The sequence below is a fragment of the Bolinopsis microptera genome, chromosome 2 (genome assembly GCF_026151205.1).
Source record: "Bolinopsis microptera isolate Bmic1 chromosome 2, MBARI_Bmic_1.0, whole genome shotgun sequence".
NCBI lineage: Eukaryota > Metazoa > Ctenophora > Tentaculata > Lobata > Bolinopsidae > Bolinopsis > Bolinopsis microptera.
This window is the reverse complement of record NC_087073.1, coordinates 15174351-15196196: the sequence shown is the minus strand read 5'-3', so window position 1 is coordinate 15196196 and position 21846 is coordinate 15174351. Positions and strand designations below refer to the sequence as shown.

At 38.2% G+C, this 21846-nt stretch overlaps 1 protein-coding gene across 2 annotated transcripts; it reads right to left on the bottom strand.

Moving 5' to 3' along the window:
• Positions 1-466: 466 nt before the first annotated feature.
• LOC134826434 (coiled-coil domain-containing protein 157-like) lies at positions 467-20774 on the bottom strand. 2 transcript variants are annotated; one of them, XM_063838809.1, is made up of 16 exons: positions 20695-20774; positions 20366-20529; positions 19930-20092; positions 19584-19788; positions 10256-10319; positions 9916-10024; positions 9616-9786; positions 9205-9414; positions 6112-6241; positions 5758-5948; positions 5432-5608; positions 4500-4679; positions 2317-2549; positions 2002-2154; positions 1811-1880; positions 676-1519 (listed from the first exon to the last, which is right to left on the bottom strand). In XM_063838809.1, exons 1-15 carry the CDS (start codon positions 20770-20772, stop codon positions 1826-1828), a joined length of 2283 nt encoding a protein of 760 aa, XP_063694879.1. In that variant the 5' UTR covers positions 20773-20774; the 3' UTR covers positions 676-1519; positions 1811-1825. The 2 variants fall into 2 exon arrangements, with proteins under 2 accessions (XP_063694878.1, XP_063694879.1); XM_063838808.1 differs by lacking the exon at positions 1811-1880 and having other exon boundaries at positions 467-1519.
• Between the last annotated feature and the right edge of the window lie 1072 nt (positions 20775-21846).

The following is a 21846-nucleotide window of genomic DNA, read 5'->3' as shown; positions in this document are numbered from 1 at the left end:
AGTGATCTTTATTTAAAATTTAACCATTTGCAGATTTACAATTACAAGATAATTCCCACAGATTTGGGCTGAGAGCACCTCCCAGGGGTTCATAGTTTAGCGACTAGAACAAATTAATTAAACTAACAACTATTGATCATTCTTACCTAGCCATAAACTCAATTCCAGAAAAGAGCGGGTCCAACAAAAGACTGGAAAACTCTGGGTGGTTTAGCGATGAAAGTGGCTATGATGAATAACAACGTCAACACTGTTGGCACCGCTAGTTGTAGCAACGGCGGCGTCAGTAACTTTAGCAACGGAACAATTACGAGTGCTAGTGACGCAGTCTCATCCCCCAAACAAAGATACATCGAATCCATGAAACCCATGATAAGACAACAAAAAGATGTGATGAGAACTATGGATGAATTAAGAAAGAAAGTAGCCATCATTAAAACTGTAGATCAGAATCAAACGCAAAATAAGGACAATAGAACCAATATAGGAGAATAGAACTAGAAGCTCGATAAGACCGCAGTGACATTTCAGAGAAATTCATTCGCTCAGCGAGCTCGATGTATTTGTGATAATTGAGAACCGTTTATTTTTAATTCCTTTTTGATATTTCATATAATTGAATATTTTTACGTCTAAAACCTTGAGGTTATATGAAAACTAGTAAGAACCACAATTAATGTGAATATAAATTAATAAAGAACGTACAAAAATGCAAATTAACAGGATTCAGTTTTCATAACTCACGTCAAAATTTAACCCAAACTGTTCCAATTATTACAAATTCTCATTCGATGGCATGCAAATTCATCGTGCACAGGGTCATCATGGACCTTTTTAACTAAATTTTGAAACTAAGCATCTTCAATAGCACCCAAAATAATCGACCACTGGGATTTTGAGTGAATAGAAAAGTGCTAACATCTCGTTAAATCTAAAATCATGCTTTTTATTTAAACTAAGTACAAGTGTAAATTAAGCTGTAGGAAAAAGAGATTCCTTGCATATCGTAACACGATAAATTGTTGTGCTACATATTACAATCCCTGATTTACCAGGAGTTTCTCACATCATCACAATATCATATTTTACAAGATAGGTACTAGGTTTAACAAATTTCTCTTTAATGAAATCCATATCAAACGACATGAAATAATTTAACCATTGGTGGTAAAAACTGATGTTGGTAAGATCAATAATCCCTATTATCCTTTAATATTGTCCACGGTGAAAGATAGATAGCACCGGCAAACGATCTGAATTGTGATGACAGTTTCCATAGTTACTGGCAGACGGCAGTAGATCTTCATGGTTACTGGCAGTAGATCTGATCTATTTCAACGAATGCTGGAAGTGAATCTGATGGTTTTCCATGGTTCTTGACAGGAGATTTGATGTAATCCTATAATTCTTGGTAGAAGATCTTATGTATCTCCATTTTTACTGGCAGTAAATCTGATGTATCTCTAAGTCAGAGCCGGCACTAAACGTTTTTCCACAAGAAAGACAGTTGTAATTTAACCTGCGAATAGACGGATTATTGAAATGACAAGTTTTGGGCCCGGCTTAAATATTTCGCAAATAGTTGTGCAGGTTGTTTTTGTTGCATAAAACATAACGCAGTGCTTGGCTTGTAAAGTCAAAGATAGGCTTGTCACCCGAAGTAGAGATGTCTTAATGAACTTGTAGAATTCAATTTAACCCTGCACAGTTATTGTAATCTGGATTTTCTAGTCCAAAGAAGTAGATTTAAAAAACATGCTAGCACAATCACAGTAAATCACTGAAATATGCACATTTTGGGCAAATTTACCCATATTACAATCTCCTATCTTCTCATTTTAGTCCTCTTAGTGTTAAGAGATTTGATCCCTGGCAGGGGACTGAAATTCTGTTAGAAACCCAAACAGCCAAACATTCTCATTCCACATGCCAGCAAACAGCAAAAATATATCAGCATTCCTATCTCATGCACTTGGATCAAATAATAACAAGATTAGTAACCTCTTGGTTTTGTTCCAGGCAGGATTGGTAGGATGAGGAGACTTGCTGATAGGAAGAGGTGAGTTGTGAGGTGGTATAACCTTGTCAGGGCTCTGTGATAGTCCTCCTCCTTTCTTACCCTCAGGGCAGCTCCCTGGCCGCACCTTTCCGTGCCTGAAACCAAGGGATTATTCAATCTCCTTGTATTTAAACTTTTTAGACAATACAAACGTCGGCAACGAGTTGTTAACGACAGGAAAATTTTCTAAAAATTTAGAAATATTATTTACGCTGGCACTATTATACTGAATGAAACGATTTAAAATCTATACATACGCATCAACAAGGGACTTGATTCCATCGTAATAGTCTATAGGAGTGAAGACCCTCTCAAAAACGTGCTGACTTTTAACCAGCTCCTTAAAACACTTGTTGCTCCACAGAGGTTGGGGGTTAGGTTTCTGTTCTTTGGGTGGTTGTGCGTTGTACAGCTCCTGCTGTAACGAGGTGTCGCGTAGTAACCGATTCTGTTCCTCTAGTCGCAGGATCCTGATATTGTTTGCTTGCACCTGAGTAGATGAATAATCGGATGTTGTTTTCTCGTTCAGCTGGCTTACTATATCATTCGTGAATTAACAAAGAAACCCTAATTTTCATTCAATAGAGTCTTTGATCATTTCGAAATGTTATTGTTATCAAAATTCAATCATTATACATCTATATTATATTTTAAACTTGACGAAATTTCCCCGGCAACGGGGACATAGAAGAAAAAACACCGAAAATCGACCTCAAAATGACCCTCTGGTGAAGCCAAACCCAGCTCGCAAATGGAGTTGAAACCTCGCCATTTTTAGCAGGGTTGTAGAAAAAGGATAGGAATAGGCTATAGCATTCTTAGAATTTTGATTTAGGCTTTAGATTTTTTATAATTAACGTCGGAAGTGAGGTTATATAATCGTTAGAATAATGGCGTTATTTTAGCAAAGGTTTACTGCGCTGTTGCGTAGCAACGATAAAAATGCACGTGCGCGAGCAACAGATTAACAACGCGCGTTGTTATGCTGTATGCTACGTCATAATTTCAAAACTAGCTCACATTTACGCTTACGCTATGACTTCTTATAACTTTGTTTGTGATTGCAATATTTTGATGCAGTAAAAAGTATCGATACTTTTTTTTTCGATACTAAATTCGCTAGAGCTACACACAATGCTGACATTACGCCGCGCACACACAATCAACAAAAATATTGTTGTTTTCTAATTACGCAAATAACTTTGCGCAGTTAAACATTTTAATTGCCTGGCAATAATTCAATTGACTGTCATTCTCGATTGAAATATCAGAATTTCACAACTAGCTAACATTTACCCTCATGACGCTATATACCTACAGGGTGGGCCAAAAGTCAGTGTGCAAACGTTGGGTCTTAGTATATATATATACCTCCGCCGTGTTTTATATTTGAGGGTTGTTGCTTTGCAGATGGTTTACTGTACCTACTGGTTCGAGGATTCCGTCAGCAAAATTTGAAAATTCGAATATTTTAGACCACGCCCATTCAATATTAAAACACTTATATTGTACTCTAGATGTCTAATTTTTTCAGAGACAGTAGATTAATAAATGTTGCATATGATCTGAAAATATGAGGCAAAACGGATTGGAAATGACGAAGTTATCAATCATTTTCTGTATCTCGTTAACAAAATTAACTGGGTGATTATGTGACACCGCGACACGACACCTTAATTGGGCAGCCTTCATGATTCCCATAATGTTTAACGGGGAGGTTAACGGGGTCACCTAATCACGTGATTAGGTAAACCAATCACCTGATCACACGTAATGAATAACCTCGTTAAGGTTCATATCTCGGTCATCTGAGAAGCTAGAACCCTCATTTTTTCAGGGCAAACGTAATTTAAATGGCCAAACACAATTCAATAAAATTTGGCTCGATCCGACTATCCAAACTATCAAATAAATGCGAAAATGAACCTTCTTTTGAAAAAAATGAACACAAATATGTTTCGATTTGACAAATTTCTCGAACCAGTGATGGTAGTAAGTCATACCAGAACAAATTATTTCAATTGGGCACTCAGTGACTGAGCTATTAAGGCCATCGTTTGCACACTGACTTTTGGCCCACCCTGTATATTTATAACTTTGGTTGTGATTGAAATTTTTTGATGCGGTAAAAAGTATCGTTTTGGGGCTATATTATATGTATATAGAAGAACGTATCACGAAGAATTGTACAGTCTACAGACACGCGTAGCTGGCCGGATATCCGATCAATTCTTAAATGTTATCATTAGCAGAGTGAAATTGAGGGAATTTGAATTTTTAAATGATCAAATAGGTATTATTCTAGAGCGTAAAGGTGAATATGTTTATGTACCGAAATTTGGGCCGACGAATGGTGTCAAAATCGCAAAATAAATAAATTCTGTTGACACCCCTATACTGATACACGGGTTCCTGCTAGTATTTTATATTTTGAACCCACCAATCGGTTCAATTCTTTAGGTATCCGCTCCCCCTCAACCAGAAGAGGGTAACTGATAAGAGTAGTTTCCTTCTCCCTCTCCTCCTCTATGATCTTCTGGGCATCATTCAATTGCCTGTCTTTTTTACTTAGTGTTTTCGTCAGATTTGAGATGTCGCTTTGTATAACTTCGATCGCTTCCTGAATTAGTGTTCACTGTTAGTGATGGTAGATTATTGATTAAACGAAAAGAATTTCAAATCTCAACCGAGAGGCGGATTCTTGTCAGTTTTAAGATTAATTCATTCTATAATTGTTGTATTCCGGATCATAGATTACAACTTAATGCACACACATTGGACATATATATACAGTGAAATTAAAATATGCAAGCAAAATAAAGAATTGGCGGCCCTCGAAAGTGAAATTACTGCAAACTGCAAAGTGTTATTTCACTCTACCATGATTTTATAGTTGTCATAGTAAAACATAATTTATTCAAAACGTTCGATAATATGTGGATGGCTTATTAATATTCGATCAGGATTATTTCATTTAACTTTTATTTTAAAAGTGCAGCTAGCTAGATCGAAAAACAAACGAACGCGCGCGTTATGCTGCGCTCACGCGCACAATTCACTAGCTGCTGAACAGTTGAAGTTTAATAGCTTCGTGTTGTCGCGCTGTCCAATATATACCACAATTTGTAGTTACCGCGCGATACGACGGAATTACCGATCAACCACCGGTCATTTGACATGAGCCGAAGCGGAGAGGTGACGCATATTTCAGCTACACAAAATGAAATAAACATGAAAGGGTAAATGTTACTTGCTGCTTCATGATTACTTTATTGATGTGACCATTACACTTACCGACGATCACCCACGTCCATAACCAGTCACTTACCCGATAAAATACTGAAGTATTATAATACAGATATAATCACTAACCAGTAGTCGTGTGTTTTCATTGTAAAGCTGCTCCTTTTGCTTGACCACGTCAGAAAGCTCACACGTGGTGTTTGAAGTTGAGTCACGTGCTGCTTCTAACTGGTCTCTCATGTTTTCACACTCCTGGTCAAATGCTTCCAACTGGGAAAGCAGCTGCCCTTGCTTTATCGTCAACATCTGAAAAGTATGTGGTTTAAGCTATTATTTAACATGTAGAGTCTTATCAAACATAAAGCTTGGGAGGTTTTCGAGTTTAAGATAGTAAAATCCAATCGATCAAATATTAAAATCGGATTTCGGCGAATTTAGATACCACCAAACTGTACCTTATTCTGTTTAATGAGTTGATCGTTTCTAGTCTGATATCTGTTCAGTTCATCCTGAACAGTGTGATGTTCCGACTCCAGTGTTCTGATCTGCTCTGACAGTTTCCTACATGTTTGGTTCATTAACTTGGCTTTCTCTGCTTCCCGCCGCACTTCTGATAGCTGGTCCATTATCTCACGTTTAGATGTAGCTGACGAGGTTACCGTTGTTACATTTTTACTAACACTCTTACTAACATCCTTACTAACACTCTTACCAATATTCTTTAAATGAAATAGGGCTGATCTATATTTAACAATATTCTGTTATTTAATTGGTTTACTAAGAAAAGTAGCAAATATCAAAACGTTTACCTTCACAGAAATATTTATCCTGGTAATCAGCTAATTTTGTCTCTAACCCAGCTATCTTCTCTTTTAATCTTTCTTCTTCGACTCTTCTTTGTTCCAAGTTGTGATGATACTCTACCGCTTGTTTTGATATCTGCGGTATAAACTCAATAGAGATGCCCTCCAGTATTATAGCCCCAACAAGGAGTGTTATAAAGTTGTTGTACTCTATAAGTGTATATTCACCTACAAGCATAACTGCTTGGCGTGATGAGGTACATCTTTGATTGGTCGAAGGTCTTTCAACAACACAGCATCATCACTTTCATAAAAGTCCCCGGCTTATGACGGGTTCATAGCGGTATTAAACATGTTTTTCTGGGCCCAAACATTCTACGCTCCTACTATGCTATTACTGGTCTCTTGACTAACTCCCAATCATCTGTCCATATGGTATTGTTTCTGGACAAATAGATGGTATACGATGCCCTCAGGCTGATCTCAGCGATCTTCATGCAGGCCTTCTTCTTCTCTTTGTTGTTTACGTTCAGGTGGTTCATAAAGGTTGGGAGGCTATAGTTGTAAATGCCTCGAGCTCCCACTTCTACTGTCTGGAGCTTGCAAGCCCATCCGTTGGCTTCTATCTCTTCTGTCAGCTGCTGATATCTCTTCATTTCATCTTTCGCTTCTCTTGATCAGCAAAGTTCTGCTCATTTCCACAAGTCAGCTCCATTAGATAAACCTTCTTTGCTTTATCTGAATAGATCACTACATCAGGTCTTAGTGGTGTAGCTGCAATGTGCTGCGGGAAGTTCCTCTGTCTCTCATCCTCATCAAATATTATCTTCCAGTCGTTGGCATCTGAAAAGAAATATCTTTGGGTCTTATGATGAGTTGGGTCAGCTAAGGTAACCTTCTTGCGCTTATTGCCTGCCTTGTGAAAGACCGACGGTGCCCTCTTCGATTCCTTGGCGATGTCGGAATTAAACTCTTCAATCTGTGATGAAACGGTCTTCATGATTTCACGTAGGACCTGATCATGGCGCCAGTTGAAACGTCCCTGTCTTAGTGCAACCTTGCAGAACGTCAGGATATGATTGAGTGTCCCTTGTTTGCTGCAGAGTTTACAGTTTCCTGAAACGGCTTTATTCCAAAGCTTTAGGTTGCTAGGTGTTGACGCAGTGTCATGAATAGCATTGATATGAAACTTTAACAGTTCCGGACTAAGTTGATAGATCAAGTTATTCCACGTGGTGTCAAATGTCATTGTATTTTCCCATGTGAGAAAGAGGTTTTGCCGCTTTTTGTCAAAAAGTGAACAAATAAGTGTCTCTTCATCAAAGGTCCTCACCATGTTGGTTAGCAGTTTCCTCTCTGATGTGTCCTCATATCTTGTCCCATACCCGAGGCCAGTTGTACCAACTGCAGGTTTTCCAACTAACTCTTGGAAGTAAAGTTGGCGCTGACGGTCTTTCAGCTCTTTGGGATAAGACCACATCTTCTGTGTGTCTGCAATAGCCTTATGGTTAGAGTACACTTTTTTGATGTAGGGGTCACTTGAGTTACAAAGTTGGTGTCCCTTAATAAGTTGGATGACTTTGTACTCAGTGCAGATGTTTTTCAGCTGCAATCCTTTCTGGTCTCTACTCCTGTAGAGGACGGTGGTGGTACAAGGATGCGCAATCCCTAGCCACTTCTTAAGGTATCTGTTACACAGTGCCTCAAGCTCTCTCACAAATGTGATGGGTAGGTTATAAACAGTAGACCCCCATGACATCTTACTAATGATGAGGTGGTTATACACCCACGCCTTCATTGGACCGGTGATTTCATCATTAGACGTTGTTTCCAAAAGGTCCTCTAACTTCTTCTTGATCATGGACCAAATTTCCTTTGCCTCAAGAATGTCAAGATCTACATACATGTACATTCCTAGGAACTTCATCTCTAGTGAATATAATCGCTTATAGTCGATTAAAAGCGTTTTAAAAACGGTCCAAAAAAACGGTTTATAAGCGTTTTTTTGAAAAGCGCTTACGGAGCGATAATAATCGACAACCCTAAAATAAAAGCGTTTTTTTATCACTAATAATTTTAATTCGCGATTTATTATCGCTTTTAAAGCGCTAATAATCGCTTTTGCAAAAATATTTTATGGAAAAAGCGATTATAATCGTTTTTAACCGTTTATTACCGGGACCGTTTATAATCGCTTTATAATCGCCAAATAACGGTGGGTTTTATCAATGAGCGCTTTTTTAGCGTAAAAAAAGCGGTTATTACCGCTGATCACAAAAAATTAGTTATGGAAACTTGCCGACGGCACCTGTTGTTCGCTTAGTACACACTCTGCATCATAGGTATTGTACTTTCCTCCAGTACACTTCATAGACATAGACAGGCACTTCGATGGTTTAGCCTTCATTTTCTTCGACCAGTCCAGGAACTCTTCTACTACCTAGCCTTCAACATCTTCTTCATCTCCTTCTCTTTCTCGCTCTTCGACAACAGGGTTAGGTCATCAGCAAATGCTTTCTTTGAGGTCTTGCTATCACTGAAGCTTGGCTCATACCCAACTTGACTGCCCAGTACAGCTAGAAGTTCCAGTAGGATGTTGAATACTATGAGCAACAGGATCACGGACAGTGGGTCTCCCTGGAACAGGCCTAGCTCATACCAGAATGTTCTGGATGTCCATTTCTTGCACTTAACTAGGACACTGAGGCTTCCATAATACTCTATTATAAGCTTAATGAAGCTTTCAGGTAGGTGGTAACGGCGTAGGGCATAAATAATAAGGCTGTGCGGGACTCTCCCATACACATTCATAAGGTCAATCCAGATCACGTGGACTTGTCTTCTGTGGCTTTTAGCATCTTTAATCTCTTCAAGGAGGGCTTGAGTGTGTTCTAGGCAACCAGGGGTTTTCTTCATGAAACCTTTCTGTACTGAGGTGTCAATGAACAGATTTCGTGTCATGTGCTCAAGTACACGGTCTCCCCAGATGGCAAAGAACAGCTAAAAAACATAAAATGTTAAGTTAAATATTTCACATATTTCACTCTAGAACCTTCTCTAAACTTCATCTTACAACAGAAAAATAGACCGAAGAAAAACCTGCTGTTTGAGCATCTCCTCCCGTTTAGAACTCTCAGTAACACTCCCACTGTGTACACTCTGTAACGAGTCCACCTCACTCTTCAACACCGCGTTAACGCTCTCCAGGTTGAGGATCCTGTTCCTCTGCTCCTCGCACGTGCGCTGTAGGTCTGTTGATGTCTTCTGTACTTGTCTTACTTTAGTGTCTACCTCTGTTATCAGTGTCGTCTGATTTTGGTTGGGGTGAGTATGAAGGGGTTCATTATGGGTAATAGTTCAGTGTCATTATACAATTTAAAGTCTCTGTAGCAAGTTATGGGAAATAATGCAAATGTTCAATAATTTGTATCTTAAAATGATAGAATTCATCATTAATGACTTCAGTTTCCATGAATCATTGGTCCAAACATTAAAGAAACAGTATCTCACATGATATTCACACCACTTGATAGCCTCCCGAGGGGGCGACATTATCAGTCTCTTAGGTGGTTTAGCGTGCTGGAGCAACATGTTCCAGGTCATGGTAACTTTACTTCCCAGGACCTCTAGTAGGTCCTGTATTGAGCTACACACGTTACATTCCACAAACGCTGTTTCTACCTGTGGATTCAGCGCTTTTTATTGGAATGTTGTAAGATATGAAGATTAAAAACAGTATGATGGTTGATTAAAAATTATCACGTGACAAAGAATTATGAAATCCAAACAGAAAGTAAAGTTTGATTGAACCGTTTGTGTTTTAGCTTCGGCGGATGAAGTTCCCTGCATCAGCCATTTGGAGACCGTCTTCATATTGTTTACTGTTATCTGAGTGGGCAGCTTCACTTGAGATACCAAGCTGAAATAAGAAGACAAATTATCAACACAGTGCATTATCATACCTAGCTAATCAACAAATAGATACGACTTAATCTAATATGTATTCTATTTCACGATATGACACCAGGTGCAGTCAAACACCCCGATTTACCGGGCGTTTCTCATATCCCCAAAAGTTACCATATTCTCCTTCAACAATCCCGATAAATCGGGGTTTAAATTCGTGACTGTCCAAGTATCAAGTACATACCTGGTAGCAGAGGATCGGACCATGTCGACTGCGCTGTCAGCCATACTCTCTTCTTCACCTTTAACTGGCAAAGTAGAAACCATCAAATATAAACGAGACAAAATAATTTCAGAAGATGAATTTGCGGAAATATGAATACTTTAGAAAAACCACAAGAGCTTTTAAGCGCGACCGTAGCATGAGGATGCTATCTATTTTACAGCAATTGCGGCACGAATAACAAAATATGTTTACAAATAAGTCTGCAGAATAATGAGCCATTGATCAACTATCAAGCTTAAACTTATCCAAAACTTCTTGCTGAAAAAATGACTTCATTAAACAAAAAAGTTTGATAAGTTGATATAATAACGTAACTCCGTCATCATTATTTACGTGTCAGTTACAGTAAACAATTACATCAAGCTTGTCTGCTCGGAATAACAAGCAAAGAACCGTTCGAGATGGAGATGTGAACTTTCAAGTAATCCTTGAAAAGTTGTGACATCTTCAAAGCACAGATATATTGATAAGTACGCCATCATATTGCTTGTAATTGGGGGAGTTATCTTGGGTGGGGGAGTTCTGTTGGGTGGGTAGTTGCAGTGAACAATCTGGTGCCCTAAATCAGTTCAGAACAACCTAGTATATAATATATGCACAGATTTTAGTTCATCGTTGTTTCTGGACGTTTATAAACATATTATCTGAAGCACAAATGCAACAATAGACCGCAATACCGCACTAACGAACACACCACCGCTATGATATGAGTTTCCACGAGGCAGCACAATTAGTGACCACCTCAAAGGAGGAACTTAGAGCATCAAACGAGAGAGAGAGATAGAGAGAGAGAGAAAGATAGAGAGAGAGATAAGTGTTTGAAAAGAGAGAGAGATAAGAGAGACAAGTGTCTGACTACAGAAAGTATTTCATGCACTGTACAGTAAACAAGACAGTGCTCTGACAAGCTCCCCAGGGGGTCTATCTGAACATGCAGTGCACGACACACTGCCGGCCTTCTTCTGACGTGCTGCACGTGTTTACCATGCTCCTTAGCTACTCGCCTAATTTACAGATTAGTTCATGGTAATACTGATTGAGTATTGAGTATGTAAACATTGGTTTTCCCGGCTCCCGGCTCCCCCTGGCAAGGCGGTATAACGTTTGTTACATGCTACTTGATGCTACAATCTACATGTTATTATAGCTCCAGCAACAGGTAAAAACAGCTACACTCGAAAGTAATAAGGCGAGATCTCTAAGATGTTCTGAGGTAATTAGTTACGAATTGATTTTGCAAGTAATGAAGTTTAATACAAAAATAAATATTAAGTAGGTTATATTGCCAGTTCTAAGGTGTACAGATATCGAAAATAAAGTAACAAGGCTAGCTCTGAAGTATACAGATGTACGAACAGCTGCTAGCCCAGGTGCAGGGTACATAGCACATGACATTGCTATGGTAGTAGTACTCTCAACATGTTGGTATATTGCACCATGTAACTTTATTGTCACCTGGTTCAACAATAAACAGCTTATAAGTGGCAAAAGGGGACCAGGGGCTTTGGGATCGTCAAAACTGTTCCTATTTTTATAACCCGTTCAATTTTCATTACTAGGACAACATCGCCGATCCTCATATGGCCTCTATTTTAACGTATTTAAACGACTCAGGTGATGCAATGGTTGGAATAGTGACTGGGGTAGATGTGCTAATTTAATGGTAACTATGTACATACATACATGTATATTGTGGTATTATGCATGTTAAGATAGGGGCAGAGCCGTGCTCCACGTTTACGCCGACAGTTTTCTGGAACAAAGCCTCCACAGTTTTGTTGGTGGTTTTTTAGCAATGATAGCTGAAAATAACATAATTCTAGAGTACATGTTGATTTAAGTTTTCATTTGTTATGTACCAGTAAGTAAGTTGCAGCAGATAGAAAAAAGCGTCCACCTATTTGGGTGTGCAAATTCAGATCACGCCGATGATCGCTTCTTTTCGTGTAAATTAATATTCGCGAGTATCCGGTTTTATCTATTTATCATCCCCAAACGTAATCAAACACTTTGCACGGTAAAAACATATTGCATATAAGTATTAACATAAAAATTTAAACAGAAATGAGAAATTATCCCATTTAAAATTTAATTTTGTAACAAGCAAATATCCCATTGGGAGCTTTATTAGTAAGAATACCTGTCAATATTCCACCTACTATTAAATAACTGTTTCATCCTAGCTCCTCTCCCGTATCTCATTTTCGCATATTCTTCTCCCCTCTTCTTCTTGCTCGGTCTAGCATTATACACCTTAACATCGGGACAGTACACAACTTTTTTGCCAGCCGCTTTTAGTCTGACAAACAAATCCTTGTGTTCCATAACCTTCAGTTCCTGACTCCAGCCTCCAACCTCTACAATGTCACGTGTTCTAGCCATGAAGTCGTTCGAAGTTAGCTCACATCGTACACAGGTTGGGAAGTTGGGAATAGTCACGTTCTCCTTCAAACAATCTCCGTGGTTTACTTCTAAATATCGTTTCTTTTTAGTATAACCGAATGTAAGATAACTTGCGAAATCCTTATATAACGCAAAAGTTCCTCCGACCAAAGTTGCATCTGTCGTGTCTAAAACCTCCGAAAGTAACTCTAAATGTGTCTGGTAGGTGAACTTGTTGTCATCGTCCACTAAGAAGAAATATTTAGTCTTCACGTGTTTCAGTGCTAAGTTTCTACCCCGAGCTATGCCTAAGTCTTCCTCGTCTCCAATTATGTAGTTAAGATTAGGATAACTTGCAATACCGTCCATGATTTCGCTAGAAAACTCCCCGACTCCATCATCATAGGCTACGACTTGCAGATCCGGATATTTATCACTCATGGACTCTAACATTCTCAAAACGAAATGCGGCCTCCGAGCAGTTTTAGTAACTACAGTAACACACTGAGACAAATTATAACATCTATCTACCATCTCTGGAGGGAGGGGGGTCGCACGAGGGGCTACCTTGTTGATTCCACAAGCTGGAAAATCACATTTAGCCTCCGTTTGGGGTAAAGGGAGCAGCAGATATTTCCTGCTTTTTTGGAAATAGTTCTCTTCGATAAGATTTATTATGGAAGCTTCATTGTGGCAGGTGGTGAGAGATACAGGGTCTCCATTCGCAGGGCTGGGATTGGGTACCAGGCCCTCGTTAGAAACGGTTATTGGTGATACGCACCGCTTCTCATTACCGTGTAACTTTTGAGGATCTTGTAATCGAAGGTAAGAACCGTTAACAAGATCTAACTTGATCGCTGAATTACAGTCACCGATCACCAACGAGGTATTGATCAGTTGCAAACATTTCCCTTCAAAGCCACTACCAATGTTTTCAAAAGTCAACCTCCCGTCCGGTAATAACTGGAAATATTGCTCCTCCCGAGGATTACAGAACACGACTTGTAAAGTGCCGTCTGGAGAGGTTCCAACACACTTTCCCTCGAACCACAGCTGTATCCGGTAAGATAATACCGGACTGCTGTCCAGAAAGAGACGGAGGTTACTGTAGTCTTGAAATTGTAGGTTTGTGCGAGACAAGAAGAGAGCCGATGTAACTATCAGGGTTACTAAACTGTAAGGTATCCATCTTCGTGCCGGTAATATGGCGCTAAACTTTCTTCTTATCGAGTGATCATTCACCATTTCTTTGATGCACTACCATTACGGATAAGATGTGAAGTAAAAAGGAGATAATTTGTCAAATAATATGATTTTCACAGACTGAGCCTGAAACATTAAAAAACGACAAAATTATAAAATTTCTCTGAAGTAGTGAAACTCAAACTTAGTTACCATGTCACCATGTGTTAAACTAGTCTACTGCCCTCGCATAGGACGCAGGATCCGATAGTTTATCAACAAAGTGAATAAAGAATTTCAACATGTCCTCGATGGGACGATGGAAGGTCCTAGAAGAATGAGCGATCAGCAGGGGTGTAGGAAGAGGAGGGGGGGTAGGGCCGGGTGGGGGGGGGGGGGGGGCGACAGCTCCCCCATAAAATCTTGGCAAGGAGCGGAAAGGGGCCAACATCTTTAGGCTCATTTGGCCAATCCGCCATTGCATTATCCAAATTGTCTTACTGCTAAAGACAAGGTGTAGTCCAAATTTACATCCCTCATTGCTAGAATTCCAAATTGTCCAAAAAAAAATGTGCAGATTCTCCCTCTTGACACCCTTTTTGAGACCTATTACTGTAAGTATATTTTCAAAATTTAAAGGACTTTATCCTTTGACCCCTAAATTGGCACAGCAACGCCAAAATCTTGCTTGATTTATGATTTCACTTTATGATTTCACATTGCTATATTTCAATCCTGAAAGCAAACTTTCTGAAATTCTTCCAAAGAATACAATATGGGAGCGTTCACATATTATGACGTCAGCAGCCGAGGGGGTAGGGGGGTTTGGAAATGCTGACAGTTGCTGACGATTTAAAAAACTTATTAATCGTACTGAACTCTGAACAAGGCGTACTCAAAACGTGAAAAATCGAAAATAAGTTCAAAGTTTAGTAATAAATTGGAAATGATATGGTTTATTAAGGGGACATACACCAAAAGCTTTTATGCCGTGGCCCTGTTGTTAACTTCATATTAAGAAAGTATACATAAAAACAATAAGATTTGATACATTAAAAATTATTTTTGAGAGTACGCACATTTGAAAAAAAAATGATTTTCTTTTTCCAAAGTTTTGGAAATTTTGAGAAGTCTGTCACTGTAATGCCGATATTTCAGTCATTTTAAACGTTTTTTGACTGATTTATTTACTGAACATTACTTACAATCCGTACAAGAAGCCATTGAAAGGATTATATAATTAAACAATAAATGACGAAGTTACAGGACAAACAAGGTCGAAAAAAGAAAAATTGAAATTTTTGCCTACTTCTAAAGTTGTACATTTCACCAATCACCCGGGTCAGCAGATATCGCTTCAAAAATTCTTGTGAGTGTAGCTGATGATCATATCAAACGTTTTGGAGTAGGATTTCTCTCAGATTTGAGTTTTAATGTATGAAATGTGGCCTCAAACGACTTAGTAAAATTCATCGTAAAAAAGGGCCAACGATGGCAGATTTAAGGCTTAAAATGCCTATAACTAAAAAAGTTTCAGTTTTTTTAAATTGATTTTTACAGAATCGTAATCAGCTTGGTAAGACAAATCTTTTAGTACTAAATTTATAGTACTTAAAGACACAAAATTTGTAAAAAAATTTGTACAAAATTTATACAAGGGGGGACCCTTGTGTTCGAGCTAGAAAATTATTTAAGACAATTTGTCTTCTAAAATCACCTTTTTGGTACTAAAAGATTTGTCTTATTAAGCTGATTACGATTCTGTAAAAATCATTTTTTTTAAACTAATACTTTTTGAGTTATAGGCATTTTAAGCCTTAAATCTGCCATTGTTAGCCCTTTTTTACGATGAATTTTACTAAGTCGTTTGAGGCCACATTTCATATGTATTAAAACTCAAATCTGAGAGAAATCCTACTCCAAAACGTTTGATATGATCATCAGCTACACTCACAAGAATTTTTGAAGCGATATCTGCTGACCCGGGTGATTGGTGAAATGTACAACTTTAGAAGTAGGCAAAAATTTCAATTTTTCTTTTTTCGACCTTGTTTGTCCTGTAACTTCGTCATTTATTGTTTAATTATATAATCCTTTCAATGGCTTCTTGTACGGATTGTAAGTAATGTTCAGTAAATAAATCAGTCAAAAAACGTTTAAAATGACTGAAATATCGGCATTACAGTGACAGACTTCTCAAAATTTCCAAAACTTTGGAAAAAGAAAATAATTTTTTTTCAAATGTGCGTACTCTCAAATCAATGGTAAAAAGACTGAGGCTATGGTCATTGGTAAAGCAACCTCTCAACGGCCATACACGAAAGAAGCCACAGTGAACATCACTGTTGAAGACACGCCAGTGCAGCAAGTTAGTGACTTTACGTACTTAGGTACAATTATTTCCAGCGACGGTACTATCGACCGTGAGCTGTCAGCTAGGATTCAGAAAGCTTCCGGAGCCTTCAATCAACTGAGTAATATATGGAAAAACCGCAACATCCAGTCTTATACAAAGATCAGGATTTATAAGGCAGCGGTTTTGACAATATTGTTATATGGTAGTGAGGTTTGGAACACAACCAAAAAGCAGCTACATCGCTTTGAGGTGTTCCATCAGCGTTGCTTGAGGAGAATACTTAGGATAAGATGGCTCGATCGGGTTAGAAACACTGAAGTGCTGGAGCGTGCAAAGATAAATCCAGTAGAGACGTACATAGGAGCAAACCGCCTGCGTTGGTTTGGCCATGTCACCAGAATGCCAGACACTAGGCTTCCTAAGTACCTGCTTAACTGGACCCCTGCCCATGGGAGAAGATCTAGGGGCCGTCCAAGAAAGAACTGGAGGAAATGTTTGCTGGAAGATGCTGCATCGTTTACAGGAAACACTGACATAGACCTAGAAGGAGCGAGCGAGATGGCTAGTGACCGAAAACTTTGGAGGGAGATGATACGTCACAAACGGGAGTTCATTGGTGCAGGCCACTCGAATGATTGAGGAGACCTAATCAAGTACAAGTAAGTAAGTACTCTCAAAAATAATTTTTAATGTATCAAATCTTATTGTTTTTATGTATACTTTCTTAATATGAAGTTAACAACAGGGCCACGGCATAAAAGCTTTTGGTGTATGTCCCCTTAAGTATAGCTGTGGTCAGTTTACTACCGCCCTCATCAGATACAAATGTCAATTGTCAAACTTGGCTCTCCTTCAAAGTTTTATCTATTTCGGTTTTGTACTGTATATAGTAAACTCTTTCACGTCTTTGTTTTTCGGAGTCAGTTGACATACCACCATTGATATTATTGTGCAGTGTGCATCAACTAATTATATCCATTCCTTTGGTCTCGACGTGATGAGGGCAGTCTACACTTATACTGATAGCTTCAAAAGTTTGAGCTGGAATATTGAACAATTGAGTTGTGGGTATGGGAGCGTTCGCATATTATGACGTCAGCAGCCGAGGGGAGAGGGGCGGGTTTAGAAATGTTGGACAGGGGGAGGGGGGTCTGAGCCTTGCTGACGTCAGCAGAAATGTAACGTGAATTATGGCAAAAATTGTTGTTTCAAATCAATTTTATTAACAATAAAACTTCGCTAATTTCCTTAATATTAGTAGTTCGGTGAACTGAATACTGTTGACCAACTGTTTATATCAGTCACATACTAATTGTCCCTGCCTACACCCGTCAGCATTTCTATACCTCCTCACTGGCTGACGGGAGGGGGTAAGTATTAAGTAAGGGGATTAAGAAGGCAAGGGGGTCTGGCGAATGCTGACGTCATTAGGGGGGGGGGGGTCACTCAATGCTGACAGTTGCTGACAGAGGGATCTAGGGAGGGGGGGGGGGTAGAATTGGCTAAAATCTTGCTGACGTCATATGTGAAGTGTGAACGCTCCCTATGCACATTTTTGTTGTTCTCCATTAAAATCATCTGGAATTTGGACAGGATGCTGCTCTCGGCCGCTCGGCGCCCGACGGTCCTATCATAAACTTTAAACTATTTACAGGCATGGTTGACACTGAATGTTTAGTTGTTTTGACATTGAGGCGCACAGCGCACTACATTGTAAAAACTCTATAATTTTGGCCCCTCAGCCAACCCCCCCCCCCCCCCGGCCCCACGAAGATATTTATTCCTACACCCCTGGCGATCAGGGTTAATCATACGAAACGAAAAGAAACAAAGTTTTTACTACCCTGCTCCTATGTATTCCATTCAATCTACAAAAAATTAATCTGAATTATGAACGTGATCTCGTCACTCAATCAGAGATCTCATCAGAAGCTAGTCGTTTCATAATTTCACTGTAACAATGAGCCTCATTAGGCTGTACCATTGGTACCAAGCATGTTGAAGATGACGATCAGCTCTTAAGCACTGATAGATAGCATAAAAACAAGAATATACTAAGCAAGGTCGAGGAAAACAGTCATTATTACGCTATTAACCTCTAGGACTGATAATGCATTAATGATACCATATTTGTCCCCTCCTAAACATCGTGAGCATATGTCACAGCAGATAGAAATGCAAATCCTTTGTTCTGTAACGTTAGCGTTGTACGGTATAATATAGATAGTAACAATATAATATAATACCTAATAATACAATAATGATATAATACATAATAATGTACCATTAGTATAGTGTCAAACAGTGCCTGTCCCTCTCGTCTGTTGTCACATAATAATATAAAAGTATTATTCACAATTTGTATGTCGCGCAGAATTATTAGTTTAGCAGCAAAGTGAATAAAGAATTTTATGTACTAGATGTAAGGTTCTAGAAGAATGAGCGATCAGGGTGAATCGTGTTCGATTCAAAATAATGATTCAATCAAATTAAAACAAACCACAACTAAGAGTCTACCACTCATTGAACTGTTACGTGTTGTTCGCCATGATTCATGAGGGTTTAACAAGTACTAAACTAAGCAACAGGAACCTCATGGGGAAACGGTCCTTCTTGTAATTCAACGTTTTGGGTAATTAATTTAAAGAATATACTTACTTTTTATGCTAATGTGATGTGTATAATTTAAAACACGTTACTTCATGTGTACTTAAGTATACTGATGTGACTGACAAAGTCAATGCCGGACTTTACCTTCGGATCATGGATGTCAACCTTACAAAGAAGAAACATTCCTTTGTGGCAACGAGTTCCCCTCCCCCTATTTATATGCATTATGATCGTTACTGATGAACATAAACCATATAGCCAACAAGTATTTCGTTTTGTGATTAACAAATAATACAACAGCAGTTGCAACGAGCAATGTACCCACGTTATCAAGTTCAAATGGTGTTTTGTGAACAAAAAGTCTGTCTTCTCTATCTTTATTTATTGTTAGTACTGATAGAAATGCTCACTTTTAGATGATTGGTTATATATGAGTAATATTATAATGTTATGAACGTTTGATATAACCTTTGGAACGAATGTACTTTGCAGGCTATTCAAGTTACATTCAATTAAGTAATTGCTTTCAAGATTATTCGACTTGTCGTGCTCAAGTTTTCAAGTGCTGAATATCCAATAACATTGCTTCTAAACATGAGCTTCCAAGTATTATGCAATCACTTAGAGTGTTTGAACAAAAGCCATTGAAATAATTGCGCAAATTAGACATGAGACCACAAACAAAAATGAAATCTCACTAAAATAAACAATTCTGGACGAATAGCGTGATCTTATCAAACTGTTTTGGTTACATACCTGGCATTCCGAAATCAGACCATGGAACACTGCCCGCTGTTTTGGGTGCCTGGTTAGGCCCGGAATTCTGCTGGTTTCTCTGTGGTGTATCATATCCTCCAGCAAGGCCATGTTTCACAACCATATCTTTGAGAAGGGTGTTTTCCTCGTATGCTTGGTCCAGAGTCAGTCCCATGTTCACTAGCTCTTCACTCTTCCTCTGTATCTGTAAATAATATCAACTATTATTACTAAGGCACGGTCTAAAATGTCACCACAATATTGATTGATCAATAAAATGAACCAAACTGAATGCAATACAATAAATAGTAGTATAGCGCTTAGTGCTAACTGAATAAATAAATACCTCAGCCTGTAAGGAGGTGACAAACTGTCGCAATAGCTTTGCTTTTTTCCAATACTTCTTGCAGAGGGGCCCTAGATTAGGAGCTTTTTCAATGATTCTACCGGCTGGCTTTCCCACCAGTCTGTCTGAGAAGTACATGTAGGATTGCAACATCAGAGCCAACCTAAAATTGGTCATCTCATAAAACTGGTGGAATAGAACACAATATTATATAACAAAAATCAAGGGCAGAAAGGTTGCCTAAATATATTTGCACAGTGGGGGCCCGGTACAACATGGCCGACATATGCTCTAATACTGTGCATCAGGCACACATATTCATTGACATTATTTTCTTTGAACAATCTCAAATGTAAAAAGAAATCTGATTCCTTCTTGGCTAGGACCCTACACAATCAGTTTGCCGTTGGGTTTACAAAAAACTGTCCTTACTAACCTGTCCACAATGAGTTCAAGGAGCATAATGTGGCTCGCTCTTGTAGCATGTAGATCTGAAGAGAAATACTGACATTTATTACTCAGCAATTGTACTGGCAAATCTCCACTTTCTTCTCTCAACTTCCATGATTTCGTTTGTAAGCTTCCAATTTTTCCAAATATCTGAAATAATTTAATTTCATGAACGAAATATTTGATTTCAACTGCTTATAAGGTTTGCATGTCAATATTTATAATAGTGTTAAGGATATCAACGAGTTAAGTATGGTGATGTATGTGGCAAAACTTTCTAGGAGACTTTAGGTCAACACTCATTAACAGTACTACCTGTCCGATAGTATCCTGTACTGAGAGAAGATCCTGTTTTAGGTTATTGAACTCTGATGATGTAACGATTCCATCCATGACTAAAAGATGTTGAAAAAGAGAGTAGAGTTTAAAATATTATTCACATATACAAATAACAATCAAACTAGCGTGAATTTCTTACTATAAGTTTCATGTTGTCAATTGTCAGGGGACTTTTACTATATAATTGATGATGATTTCATAATTTCATTAATTTGTATGATTTTTTAGTGTGATTTATGTCAGCTACACAGCGTCAAATATATTATATCATTATCGAGTATGTATTTTCCATGGAAATATTAAATATGTAAGGTTTTAGACATCATTCTATTATAATTATTTTGATACGGATTTAATCAAAAGCCAGCATGAAATTAAAAACCGTGCCTTGAAATTTCTGCAAGAGTGTCATCAGAGAAATCTCGTAATGTAAATTCATGATAAGGATAAATGACTAAAAAGCTACATATTCTAAACATCATACACGTAACGCTGATCTAAAAAACATCCAACAAATATCAATTATATGGGTAACCAAGGGACAGTTAAAAATAATCACAGTAAATTAAAATGCTCAATACAGCAACATTTTCGGAGCTACTCATCTTGCAAATGACTAGCTACTTTTTCAGATCAACTTAAATGTAACTAAACACGAAAGATATCCCTGAAACGAGATTTAGAATACCGCCCATGGACGAAAACGTTGCTGAATTTGCCGAGCAGAGTTCAATAATTTATATATTCTAGGTAAAATAATGATAAATCTTGGTCAAATAACAAATCACATAAAATCTATGATGAGGCTACATGATAGTATAACAACGAAGGCCACGAATCAAATACATCGCGAGACTATCATATCATTATTTAATTGATATCATATCTTAAGTTGAGAACTTTGTTGTACCTTCACAAAGACCAGATCATGGACATAGTTAGCTTGTATTGAAGTTGTGAGAACCAAAAGATATGGATGAGAGATGAGATGCTGCAATTCATACTTAGAGCAGTTTCACAATCTAGTAACTTGAAATGAATCAGCTCATATTACAAATATGCTACATTTTTAACGTTTAGAAATCAGATTCTCTGAAATGTAAGCCCCTAAAATCAAATATCTAATAC